Below are 13,979 nucleotides of genomic sequence, written 5' to 3'. Positions count from 1 at the left end.
TTTTTTTTTTTTAAATGTCTGCAAGTAGCCAAGATGTTTACTTGACTCAGCAGAGGGAAACAGATTTTTGAAAGGTCAAGAATAGGGAAGCTGCAATGGAAGAAGGTAAAGAGATATCTGCAAGAGAAAACTATGCATATTAAGGCTGGACTGGAGCAGAGAAGATGAGACAAAAACTTATTAGATTAGAAATAGAAAGTGTGTGACAGTATAACTCTTGTGGGCATGGACAGGAAGTATTAGTTTTATTTACAAAGGACCAGAAAAACAAGGGAATAACTCAACTCAAAATGAAGATGCGCAGTGTGATGTAACTAAATCATCGGACAATGAATTATCTTGGCCCATACTGTAAGGATGGATTTGGAATGCTGTGAAGTTAGCATTAAAAAGATTTGCAGAACAAGGCTGTTGTCCTCAAAATGGACAAACTTAATGGCACAGAATGCAGGAGATGGAGATATCCGAGGTGATATGAAAGAAAAAGTAGTAGGGTTTAGCCTAAGCTTGGGTATACGGAAGAAAGAAATAGGAAAAGATATTCCACTCCTGAGTAATAGTGAATCTCTACCTTCCCTTGGGCAACAGAGAAGCTGTCCCCCAAATAATGGCCTAAACCAAAACATCATTCTCTGTGAGTAAGCATTCAGTCTCTTTGGAAAGAGAATTGTCTTTCCTATTCATACCCAAATTTTGTTTCATTTGGGAAATCTACCTAGCTAGCTAAAGGTGCAATTCCTGCAAAACATGGTCCAGAAGGCAAGTCTGTAAAGACTCACTCAGATACTGAAATGGAGTTATGAGCTCGCTGAGAAGAAAAGTAAGACTCTTTCCCAGCTATCCTTCCCAACTTTTTGGAGCTTAGAGGAGAGAAGTTTAATCCCTCTAGTGTGTCCCCCTTCTCTAAGACATGTTCAAGTAAAGCTAACTAAACTGTCCCTGACAGATGTTCTTGGAAACTTCCATTGTCAGGAATTCCACAAACTGTCTTGGTGTGACCTCTTTCAGTGATTTAACTGTCCTTACTGAAATACTCTACTAATATCTAACCTGAATCTTCCCTGGTGCAAAAAAAAAAAAAAAAAAGATTACTATTTGTTCAGTCCTTAGTGGACTTGGAGAGCATCCCCATTTCCTTTACATATTTGAAGGCTCTTACCATGTGCCCCCTCAGTCTTCTTTTCTCTAAAATTAAACAAACTTAATTCTTTTAATCTTTTCTCACAAGTAGTGTTTGCTAAAGCAATTGTTATTTTTGTTACTCACCTCTCAACTCTCCAATTAGTCTGTATCTTCCTTTAAAGTATGCCAGAAATTTGACATTTATTTTAATTAGAACATTTCTTTATCTGAATCTTTAACCCTGCCTATATAAAATTAATTACTTGCCATTTTCAAGCATCACACAGTGATGGGAAATATGGGTTGGAAAGGATACTATCTTACCTGATTACTTCCTTGCTCGTAACAGTGCCTGTCATAATTTTACCTTCGTTATTGTGACTCTAGGAGCCAAGTGGCAATGTTAAGTTTTTGTATGCCAAATAGTCTACTTCGTTCAATGGCATTGACAGTATTGTTGCTATTCATACTGAACAAGTTTCTTGGGAATAATTCTTTAGTTGGCAGCTAGAGAAGGTGGTATGGCTTCGCTGCAATATTGAACCACCTATGGAACTAGAGAGAGAAAGGGAACGGCCCAAGGAATTAAGAGATGTGGGAAATCTTGTTAATGGAAAGCCAATTACCAGATCAGAAAACTTCTGTTTTTTAGAAATTAGAACAGAATTTTACCTTTATCATCAAGGCGCAATGTTATATTACCACTAAAATATAAGTACATCCCTTCCTTGCTCAGAACATGTGTTCCCATGTATGGTTTGTAAAATAAGGAACAGGTAAAATCCTAAACACTCCATCTTGCTACTTAACCACATTCCATGGGGTTGTGGGAACCCGTAATACAGAGGTGGTGCTTGAAATACAAAAATTAATGTTCACGAACACCCAAGGAAAAAATGCTTTCACATTGTTCACTCTCTTAATCTTGAAATACTGTAGTAATCTTTGTGGTTTCATATAAGTAACTAAGTATTTCTAATTTTTCTTAAACAGCATCAGAACTTGGGTCTAAACTTGAAGATACTTTACAGTGTAATGATGGACCTTTCTCATGAGTTACAGGCAAGGCTGTTTTTAACAAAATATCATTACAGTAAATTGTACCTATGCAATGATATAGTAAAGGAAAATAATTTTTGGTTTGTTTTTCTATTGAAATAATCCATATATGCAAACAAGACAAAAGGCCTCCTATGCTAAACTGTGTATGATACTGAAGCCTGGTCAAAACTGCAGCATTATGGGTGTGTCTACACATGCCATTGGGAGTAGCAATAAACTCTGGAGCTTATTGCTCCTAGGAAGCTCCTGGGCATGCATCTGGCCATAGCAACGTGCTATAGTGCGGTAGTGACCGTGTTTGCCTACATGTGATCAGCAGCTACTTTGCTGTAGTGGCACACTCCCTCATTATAGCGTGCTGCTACAGCAAAGTAGCAGCTAATAATAAGCTTGTGCCTGGCATACAATGCAGTACGGGCTGCTACTGTGCCATGCTTTAGTACTTTGAAGAGAAAGGACTAAAGCACAGTGCAGTAGCAATGTTGTTGTATGGGCACATGTAAACACACCCTGTGTGTGCGCCTGGATTGCAGCACACTGAGCAGAGTTGCAGTAGCCCCAGCTGGCAGGGAGTTTGGGGGGTCCTTCCTGCTAGTCCAGATCTGCTCCAGCTGGGTTTGACATGCTGCAGAGGGGCTGGCTTGGGGCACAAGGGTGCTTCAGTGTGAGGCTAGCCAGCAGGCAGTTCTGGTATTGAAGCACCATCATGCCCTAGCTAGCCAGTCAGCATCTCCATGTGCACTGCTGCGCAGGAAAAAGCGCTCTAGCAGGGTACTACTTGTATTGTATTTACAGGTACTACCTTTCTGTGGAGCTTATTAGTTTCTTGTGACCTAATAACAGGGGTTCCCAACCCCCGGGCTGCGGCCGGGTACCAGGCCACGAAGGGTTGGCTGCTGAACCGGAAGCAACTGTGGACCGGCAAACCCTGGACCAACAAACTGCAGACTGGAAGTCACCGGCATACTGTGGACCAGCAGCCACCTCTTTTTTTTATGCTGGGTTGAAAAAAGGATTGGCTGCCTGCCTGCAGTATGCTGGTCACTCCTGGTCTGCGGTTTGCTGGTCGGTGGTTTGCCAGTCCTCAACATAAAAAAGTTGGGAACCTCTGCCCTAATAGGGATGCACATGTAGACACTGAGACATTTACTGTACAGTTAAATAATCAACTATGCAGTAAACATCTTGTGTAGATGTGCCCTTTGACAATAATGTTCACTGTTTGTCAGTGTGGCAGTGCACCTTTGAGGTCAAGGAGGCTCTTGGTTCTGGGCATGACTTGAAACTGCACCCTGCTGGGGATGGGTGGCCTGGTGAGGCTCCTGGTGGTGTGGGAGCCCCCAGGAAATACCAGGCCAGGTACCACCCAGTGAAAGGCAGGTCAGGGTGCCTTAATAACTCCTAGCCCCCACAACCTGGTGGGAATGAGGGCTAGGCCTGGCTATGGCCACGTGAGCTCCAGGTGGGGTGTAAGACCCCAGTAGAAGAGTGGGGCCAGGCACACCTGCAGCCACCTGAGCCCACAGGGGCGGAAGCCCCTGGTCAGGGATAGTTGTGTGGCCCTGGAGAGAGAGGGTAGTTGTGAAGGCCCTGAGAGGGCCAGGATATAGGTGGTCCTGCACAGAGTAGGGTTGAATGGGAATAGGCCTGAATGGCAGTCCCAGGGGTGCGTTGAGTAGGACCGAGCTGGGAGTAAGCTTGAAGGGCAGCGTAGGGGCCAGCCCTGTGAGTGTGAGGATGATGAAAAGACCCCAGGGTAGGGTGTGGTGTAGAGGTCCTAGAGCGGGCATAGTAGGAACCCCATGTGAGGGGAGTAGGCCAAGGTATGTTTTCAGGTGCCTGAGGCCGAGGGGGGGGTGGCCTCAGCCAGAGAGTTAGGGGCCAGTCCTGACCCTGGTAAGTCGTCCACTGCAAGGAGGCTGAGTGTGGGTGGAAAGAAAGGCCTAGAGGTTGAGCACAATGATCTGCTGGTCTAGGGAGGGAGGGGGAGTTCCTGTGAGACCCTGGAGCACCAGTTGTGGTGTGGGTTACAAACAACATGTGGATGCCATCTGCGAGGCATGGGCTGCGGTGTAGGGAAGGTTTCAAACCGCCCTGGCATCGGGACAGTGAATGGGCAGCCTCCCTCTTGGGTAATACCTTAATCATTTTCCGTCAAGGCATGGCAGGAGAGGCAGGCAGTTGGCCCAGAAACAGGTGGGCAGGCCAACATCCAACTGGCCCCGGGACAGCCCCCTGCTACGGTCAGATCAAGTTTATTTGTGCACATCCATCTTTGTTTTCTGCTAACAGAACCCAGACTTTGTCACCAAAAATAAAACCACTTCCCCAAATGACATGTTATTTGGCTGTCATAATTCCATCAGCAAAATTCTAAACTTTGTACTGGTACAAACAGACTTGCAGTCATAATCTCTGCAAGAGTGATTGCTCTGGTGACAGTTTTAAGTTCTGTTGGCCATAGGTCAAAATGACCAGAAGTCTGCTTCTTCCAACATGCTTTAAAATCCCAGCATATTTTAGAAATACCTTTTTTTTCCAGAGGAGACGGGCATGGGTCTTTGCAAAGATAAGGTTCCATGGTAGTGCTGTGGTGCTGAATTCAATAGAGCAGGAGATTTCACGATTTATGGTTATTTGTGATGCATGGCATTGACATAGCTATTAATACTGCTGAAGCAGTCAGAACTGATGGAGATTGTTTTTAAGTGGTTTGCATCAAAATATGATGCCAAAATGCTGTCAAGATTACTTTATTTAATTTTATAAGACCACAACAGACATTTATTTCTGAATGCATGACAATCAGTTTCAAGCACAATCAACAAAGCAAAGGCCAGTGATTAAATAAATCTTACAGCACAGGCAAAAGAAAAAGAAAATGGAAAACATTAAACAAGCTTTCCCTCCCCAAAAGTTTTCTTAAAAAGAGGGGACTTCTGAAGAGGGAGTGCTAGTCTTAAGGATTAATTTATTCACTATAATGCAACAATAGGAACCCTCACAAAAAACGTCCTGTCAGTATGCCTTTCTCAGTTACTGGCTGAAAGAGGCCTGGAGCTGTGGACAAAGCTTCTGTCTCCTGCTGTTTGCTTCTTTTTGTCTTCAGAGGAATAGGATGGTCTACACTCTTCAAAATAAAATGTTATACTGTACTACAGATAAACACCTCTTTCTCCCCCCCCTCCCCCCCCCCCCATTCAGGTGTTTGTGGGCCAGATTATGATACAGTAATTTTAAGCTTGCTTTCTTCTGAATAGTTATATTAAGTGAAAGGGATACTCTGCATGGGGAATAGCCGCATCACAATTTAGTCCTTTATTTTTTAATTTAAATAATTTTATACATTGACTAGTTTATTTTTGTTCTGTATCATAGGTTCAAGGCTTGTGGAAATTGTTTTGCACTTTGGAGCTCCCGCTGATAAAAATATTGGCAGGTAAGAAACACAAGTCCAGAACCTGAGCCTTTGGATCTTTTGGATAGTATTTTCTAGTATGATTTATAATGCACAGTATTTGAAGATTATTTATATCTTCTGTTTGTATAAACGGAAGGTTTATGTACAAATGTGTGCAAACATAATATCCTTGCAACAGCTGTCTGGGGTTGATGGCATTTTTCACATTTTGCAGTTGGAGAGCAGAAGTTAAGATCAAAATAGCTCCATACCTAAGGACTTAAACAGTGACCTGATTTTCAGAGTACACTTTATTTTTGAGCCTAACTTTAGATCACCTGATTGGACTAACTCCTAAGTTTTGAAATTTTACAATTAAGTTTAAAAGAACTGGCCTAAGTGACTTGGTTAAGTTGCACAGCAAAGTTCATGTTAACATGGGAAGTAGAACCCAGAAATTCTTAGTTCCTATTATGTTGCTTTGTTCATTAGTAACCTTTTGTTACTGTTTTAATATGGTAGAGGTACATGGATGCTTTTCAGTTTTTATTTTGTTCTTATTTATAAACCTGTATTTACAGTGATGGAAACCCACAAAATACATGTGAATAAAGAAGAGCTGAAAAGAACATCAGAGATTCTAGGGGTAAATTATAGTGCGTGTTTGGTTTTTTTTTTAATTATGCAGTGTGTTGTAAAGGTCAGTTCCACACCGGCAGGGAGACTAGAAGGTTATCCGACAGAAATTTATTTTAACGTTCAGTTCTGTTTTGATCTTGTCATGTTCTATAACAGGGGTGCGTAATTATTTCGGGTGGAGAGAGCCCAGTTACCAAGTTTTGGCAAGCTGTTGAGGGTCGCATTGGCAACCCTGTCTCTTGACAGATGCCCTGCTCCTGGGTGCTATTTTGTGACTGGACATCCTGCCCTCGAATCCCTGACCTTTGCCTCCAGGAGTCCCTTACCTTGCACATGGAAGTATTCCATTCAGCAAGAGGTTTTGCCATCTTGGAACCAGAAAAATACCAAATTATATTCTAAAAAGTGAACATCTACAGCATTCATTAATTTGGTTTAAAAATATATTTTTTCCCTGATTTATGTGTTTGTGTAGTGTACATAGAGGTGATTGCACAATAGCTTAAAATGAAGTCTTACTCTTGCATATTGTGGGGGGGGTATGCATTTGTGGGGGGCTGTGGGTGTATGGGTATGTGGGGTGAGGGAGCATGTAGGTATGTGTGTGGATATGTGGAGTGTGGGTGGGTATGGGGTTTGTGGGGGCATGGGTGCCTGAGGTGTGTGAAGGGATTTGGGTGTCTGTGTGTATGGTAGTGTAAGGGTGTGTGGGTGCATGTGTATGGTGCGGTACGTGTGTGGAACTCAGCCTATGAATGCACGCACGCATGCACACAGCCCCATGCTTCCCGGTCTAGTGATACAGCCCGCAGCGTGGTGCTGGAGCAGAGTGGCAGCAGGAAGGCAGTGAATGGCTGGGGGTGGGCGGGGCTGGGCTGTTCAGACCTGCTCAGGTTCCCCCTGGGTCCTACTGCCCCTGGCTCTTGTCAACTTTGACAGGCTGCTGGGGCAGATAAATATTAATTTTCTAAATTTTCTCCTAAGGGGAATTGTGTTGGTTGCTCCCTCTTTGCCTTCTACTATCTAATTGCTTCTGGCTTCTATTTGAAAAAAATCATATATACTACTTTATGTAGTGGAGTGTGAGAAGAAAAAGGTTGGCTGTTTCCTGTAGTAAGGCTGACTTGCTGATCTTCCATATGAGAGAGGGTTAAAAATAGGGCTGTCAATTAATTGCAGTTAACATGTGATTAACACATTAACTGGTTCTTGCATTAATTTTTTTTAACCTGTTAATTGCACATGTGGTTTTGGAGCCTGCACTCAGGCTTGGCTCTGCTGCTTCCAGGCTGCCCAGCAGGACAGCGGTGGCAGTGCAGAGGACTGCAGGGTAGCCCGAGCATGGGTTTTGTAAGGCTGCAGCAGAAGCCAGGGGTGGCGCGCACACAGCCACACAGGAGGAATTGCAGCCTGCATGTTGCATGTACAGCAGCGCTGCACCAGTAAGTCTGTGGAGGGGGAGGAGTGGGGGGGGAGGGCAGATTGAGGCCCTCATGGTGGAGGAGAGGGGCAGGGGTGAATGGGTCCCCAGGGCTGGGCAGGGCAGGTTGTGGGATGGAGCCATGGGTGACTTGGCCAGAGATGGGGGGGGGGGGGAGGGGAGGCTCTCCACCACTGTGCACACCCCTGGGGGAGGCATGGGGGCACCTGCCCACTGCAGGCTGGGACTCTGCACCCTGCTACGTTTGCCCTTGGAGATGCACACTGGCCATGCCATTTCTCCTGCCTGCCCTCCTCTGCCCTGCACACACATCTGTGGGGGTCTGCCCCCCCATGGCTCCCCAGGGGTATGCACAGCAGCAGGGAGCTGCCCCTTCCCTGCACTGCCCCTGAACATGTTGCCCATGGTTCTGTTCCACTCCCTTCCTCACCATGGGGGCCTCGATCTGCCTCCCCCACTCCTTCCCTCTCCCACTGCCCATTCCCTTCCACAGAATTACCTGCTGCGTGCTGTCTGTGCACACCTATGTGCCCCTCACTCCCAAGCCATAGCACCCCTGGCTCTGGTATTGCCCATAACTCTTGACCCACAGTACCTCACATTCCGCAGAGGAGGGTTTGTGTGTATGATGGAGTGTGAATGGGAGCCCCTTGTGTGCACCCCCCTGAGCTGTTGGACACACACACGCACCCTGCAACAGCCCAGAGCCCGCACACCCTACAGCACCTCCCCAACAGTGCCAGCAGCACACAGTCCCAGCATGCCCTGCACCCACTCCAGACTCACCCCTGCTGGAGCCCGCACACAGCCCTGACCTGGCCTGCCTCACTCTGCCCAGCCGTGATGTGTCCTGCCACCCCCTGGGTATGCAGGGCGGCTGGGGTGGCTCCACAGTTAGATTGCCTTTCTAGGCAGCCCAGGTTCAGGTGGTTCCTTCCAGCTGCCGGTACGGCTAGTCCCAGCCCCATGGGTCAGCAGTGGCAATGCAGAACAGACACAGGGCAGTGCAGCATGGGATTTGGGCAGCTGCAGTAGGGAACTGTTGGCTGCAGGAGGGGGAGGGGCTACTTTTCCCTGCACTGAGCAACAGCTGCTGTGCTGTGCTGCTGCTGCTGAGCCTGGATGGGCGAGTGCGGGGTGCGTGGGGTCGGGGCCAAGCAGCATGGGTCCCTACTGGTACTGTGGGGTTGTGGCCAGCGGCGGTAGCAACCAGAAGGAACTGCCTGCCTCCTGGGCTGCCTAGAAAAGCAGTCCAGCTGCAGAGCCGCCTCAGCCCCACTGCATGCCCAGAAGGCAGCAGGACATGCCATGGCTGGACTGTGCCTGGGCCAGGGGACCGAGGGGCCTGCCATGGCCTGGATAAAGACTTGTGGGCTGTATTTAGCCCACCCCTGCTTTAGATGAAGGGCACACAGGTGATATTTTGCTGCTTTGCAGCTTTTCTCATTCATCACAAATGGGTATTGTCTTTTGCCGGGAAGTTATGGGGTTGTGTTGCTTTTGGTTCCAGGCAGACTCCAACCCTTCAGCTCCTGCCACCAGAATTTCTGCCTTTATTGGCCAAACAAGTTGGTGCTTCATTTGGTTCATAGAACAACTACTTTGTTTTATAACTCTATTTTATTTAATTTAACACAATAGCAGCTTCACTTTAGTTTCTAATTTAACTGAGCTGAGACACCACTAGGAGCTTGAGGCATTAGCCTTCCAGACAGGAACTTTGGGTTAAAACCAATTGTTACATTAAAATATTATGTAAAAATGAATTTCTTGTTTTGGGAACCTAAGTTTGGTCCAGCAGTAGTGCTACCAGCTCTACCATACCTCAGAATATTACATAAAGTCCAAGAATGGAAGCATACTACAGAGACTCAGACACTCCACTGGTGCAGTTCAGACCAAAAGTTTTTCTTATATTTAACAAGGGAAATGTACTTAGTGGCAAAAAAGCAGCTCATCATCTATGAGCTAGACGTATGAGCCAGAGAGAACTTGGGTTCATGCTCTGGTCAAGTGCTTATTATGATTTGTAGCAAAGATAAAAGGAAATATTGTTACATCCATGAATAGCATTAAGTCATTCTGAACAAATACCAGGTACATCCAAATGCACAGGTGTGAGAATCTCTGGGGAAACATTGGAGAAATTAATAGCTAAGAATGTGGAGAGGCCTTGCCTCTTGCTGTCAAAACCAGCATACCAATTCGTAGGTCATTATGAAATCTACTGTTGTTTAACAGTAACATTTCTCCTAAATGAAGGGAAAAATATGGAGGAAGCTAAGTATACATTTTCTTCCTAAATTAGATTATCTCCAGAATGAAAAAGACAAATGTGCATATGTGAATAAGTCCTGTTCATGACTTCCTTCTGATTTGGCCTCCAAATCCAGAGGCTCTTAAGTTATGCACCACTTTCCATGCATGGACAATATGCCATTCAGTGCCAGAACAACCCATAAAATCAGCACACTGGCTGCGAAAAGGGTTCAAATGCATCTTTAAAAAAAAAAAAAAAAAAGGAAAAGAATCTATGAATTAATTTCAGAGAATTGCTTATCCCTAGGTCAAAGTAGACAGCAGTTGTTGGTACCAGGCATCAATATCATCCCGAGTGGGGTTTCTTAAAGACCTGTCTTCAGAAATTCTTTCAGGAAATGGATTCACTTGCCAGAAGCAAAGCAAAATTAGGTGTGATTCCCAGATCACATCTTGAACGCTCACAAAAGCACATTTAGGATAAACATGCTGAAGACAACCCAATTTTCACTCTTGACCGGGGGCAGGAAAAGTCTGGCCCACAGACTGCATCAGGTCTGCTGTGGACTTCATTCCCTCTGCCTCCATCACTGGTGGGTCTCCATGGTTCCCAGGAGTAGCAGGGCCATGACAGCCCTGTGCTCCCTGGGTCTCCATGGAGACTGGCCTGAGCAGTGCTGGGAGGGTGCATAACTGGACGGGGAGGTGCAATGGGTTCGCAGCTGGGATTTTGCGGTGGTGACAGCATGGGCCAGAGCAAAACCCCAAAAATCCCAGCCCTGGAGCAGCTCCTTGCCGAGCCATGCGCCCTGCTAGTGCTGTTTGGGCTGGTCTCCATGGAGATCCTGGCCCCATGCTGTCACGGCCCTGCCACTCTGGGGTCTCCATGGAGACTGGATGGAGCGATGCATGCAGGGGCTGCTGGGAAATGGAATCTGGCCACTGTCTGAATTTGCCATTTTGCCCCACCCCTGCTCTAGGCTCTCTTGGAGGATGCAAGCTTTGCCGAGCGGAGCACTAGTTTGGAAGGAAGACCACTCCACCAGTGCAGAGTCGGAACAAAAATACAAGATTGGTCTCATAGAATCAGACCAATAAATAAAGTCCAGCATCCTGGCTATGACAATGGCTGGGACCAGCTGCAAGAAGCCCTGAAGTGACAAGTTTATATAATAATGTACCTACAGGGATTTTCCTCCAATTTTCCATAAGAAGTTTCTTATGGGTTGAACCATGCATGTTCATATCTCTTCTAAAACAATGAGGTCAAACTTTCTCTGTAACAATGAACTTAACGTCTGGATAGAGGAGAGCTGTTGTGGCAGTGGCTGCTTCAGTTGGGTCCTGGACCAGAGTTGCCACCACAGCTGCTGCTAGCAGGCTGAGCAGAGGCTGCGGTGGGATGGAGAGATGCTGGCGGTGGGTGTAGGGGAAGGCTGTCTCTTCAAAGTCTGTCATAGCTTTCTCAGAAGAAAATCTGAGTTCATCTGATGAAGGCTTCCTCTGCAAAAGTGTCCTTTGCTAGGAACATATATTGACTGCTTCCCAAATAGTTTGCTAATAAACAAAGCATCTCGTTTTTATGATGGTAAATTTTATTTCTTCCTATCCTGTAGCAGTAATGTTTAAAACTTCACCTAATCCTTTCGTCTCCCACTCCTGTGGATCATTGCTTGCTGGCCCCTGCTTTTGATAAATGGTTACAAGCTGTGCTACAGAATGAGAGTTCTGATCTGGTAGCTTTCTTTCTATTGGTTCTATCCTTATTTAACCCATCCTGAGGGTCTGGTAAATGACTGGAACACAAATTGCAATTTTCTTTAAAGAGATGTTGAGCTTTTAATTTCCAGGAGATTAGCACTATAACTTCAATTCATTGTTTTTAATGCTCACAATTGGTTGCTGGAATGTTTTTTAGCACTCGGGAAGAATGAGCTATTCTGATGGTCTTGAGTTGAAGAGTGGGTCTTTAGTGCTGAAGTTTCCAGAAAAAGCACAAATCTTTCTCCAAATTCCACGTACAAGAGACATTGCTTATTTGTGATTAATGGGAAGATGGCTGGCAAAGAATTCCATAGTCTAATCATGCCACGTGTTATGTGAAAAAGATCTGAATGCTCTGTCCTTACGATCTCATTGAACGTCCTTTGTTCTTGTGTTCTGAGACATGGAGAACATATGTTCTTAAGCTCCCTTCTTTATGCTAGTTGTTATTTTATATATTTCTATCATCCTGTTTAAAGTAAAAAATTCAGTTTTTTATTTTTCAGTTTGTTTATGTGAAAGCTTTTTTTATCACTGATCATTGTATTTTCCCCTCTGAACATCCTCCCATTCTGCATTATGCTATTTTGAGACTGAGTGGATAGTACTGCAACACAGTATTTTAGATGAGGTGGTACAATTCATTCATATTGACAATATTTATGACTTTCTGTATTATTACCCTTTGCATTTTCATGTATCCTAATATATCTTGTTTACTTTTTCCCCCTTCCGGGTCCTGACTAGTCCAAATAATTTACATATTTTTCTCTGTCACTACCTATTCCCCTTTCCAGATCATTAATATATTAATATATAAAAAGAGCCCATTAAATTCAATATAATTAACAGTGGTTATACTTGATCAATTTACAAGAAAGAAAAAAGTTCTACATGCTTGTTAAATTAGAAAATAGCTGTACGTTGAACAAAGGGAGTGCATATAGATAGATTAATGATGATATATCAATTTTATAGTTGCGATTGAAAGAGCTTGAGCAGGAAGCCCATCGAGCTGCTGGGCAACAATTCCTTTTGACCAGCAGTTGTCAACTCAGAGAGGTATTATTTAGATTGCTACTTTTCTTTGTTATTAACTCTATAAATTATCGTCAGCAGAGAGAAATTATAAAGCAGTTGTGCTTGCTAGTTCTGACTGTATTGGTTGTATCACTTTTTATGATGATAGTGGAAGGTCTCTTGTCAGGTTTCTTGCAAGCACAGCAAAATCTATTTTAAGCATCTTTTAAAGAAACTGCCTTTTTGCTCTTGAGAAAAGAGAATACTTTATAAAGATCAAGCAATTCAATTTCCCCTTTTTGTGCTATTTCTGTTTTGCTATAAGATTTCAATTGATTTATAAAGCCATCTAATGCAATAGTAATGTTCTATCATATTTCAATTTTCAAACACTTATATGCTTCAATATCACATATATTTTTGGTAACGTAGGTATTATTTGAAAAATTAAAGTTGCATATGCTATGTGAGAGAATTCCCAGGACTGAGATTCAACAGTCTATATCCACTTCAGAAGCTGTGGTAAGAATTGAAAAGTCTTAAAAAGTATGTACTGTATTTACTTGAGTCATGATGACAAGGTTTCTCCTGCGCCCCTTCATTTAACATGTATTGGAATCAAGTATGAGATGGATGCTGTGGCTCAGACTCCAGTCCCTATCGGGAGTAAGGGCCACAGCTGCAACTACTGCCTGCCCCCCGCATAGTACCTGCATCCCTGCAGCTGTGGGAGATGAATTATAGATGACTGTCTAACAATTAGGTTCTATACATGGAAAATTAAAATACATCTATAAATTTTCCATTTGTGGAATCTAATTATTGGTGGGGGGGTGGTGATCTTAAATGCATTTTTAAATTCAGGGTTGTATTAGATTCAAGTAAATATGGTAGTTTGGAAGTTGTCAGTATAATAAGTTCACTATTATTTATTGGTTTCATAGTTTCGTAGATGTTAGGGTTGGAAGGGACCTATTGGATCATTGAGTCTGACCCCCTGCCCTAGGCAGGAAGGAGTACTGGGATCAGATGACCCCAGCCAGGTGTCTGTCCAATCTCTTTTTAAATACTTCCAAGGAAGGGGACAGCACCACCTCCCTTGGAAGCGTATTCTGTATTTTGGCAACCCTCACTGTAAAGAATATTTTCCTGATGTCCAATCTGAATTTGCTCTCTTCCAGTTTGTGGCTATTATTTCTAGTTACCCCAACAGGTGCCCTGGTAAACATTGTATTCCCTATTTTTTCTTGCCAAGGATAGAGGTGAGACTAA

At 44.2% G+C, this 13,979-nt stretch overlaps 1 protein-coding gene across 18 annotated transcripts in view; it reads left to right on the top strand.

Moving 5' to 3' along the window:
* HAUS3 (HAUS augmin like complex subunit 3) overlaps positions 1 to 13,979 on the top strand; it is a 250,406-nt gene that overhangs the window by 57,962 nt on the left and 178,465 nt on the right. For 13 of the 18 annotated variants that reach the window (XR_009459687.1, XR_009459688.1, XR_009459690.1 and 10 more), the window contains 5 exons: positions 2,116 to 2,184; positions 5,563 to 5,623; positions 6,166 to 6,230; positions 12,666 to 12,749; positions 13,140 to 13,229. Coding sequence is in view for 14 of the 18 variants with exons in the window: in XM_059721496.1 (XP_059577479.1) it covers positions 2,116 to 2,184; positions 5,563 to 5,623; positions 6,166 to 6,230; positions 12,666 to 12,749; positions 13,140 to 13,229 (369 nt within the window). In the remaining 4 variants the exon portion in view is untranslated. Of the gene's footprint in view, positions 1 to 2,115; positions 2,185 to 5,562; positions 5,624 to 6,165; positions 6,231 to 10,903; positions 12,193 to 12,665; positions 12,750 to 13,139; positions 13,230 to 13,979 lie in introns of those variants that run through there. The other 5 variants (XM_059721502.1, XM_059721504.1, XM_059721499.1 and 2 more) reach the window with 4 other exon arrangements.

The sequence above is a fragment of the Alligator mississippiensis genome, chromosome 2 (assembly GCF_030867095.1).
Source record: "Alligator mississippiensis isolate rAllMis1 chromosome 2, rAllMis1, whole genome shotgun sequence".
Taxonomy (NCBI): domain Eukaryota; kingdom Metazoa; phylum Chordata; order Crocodylia; family Alligatoridae; genus Alligator; species Alligator mississippiensis.
This window is presented reverse-complemented; position numbering and strand designations above follow the sequence as displayed.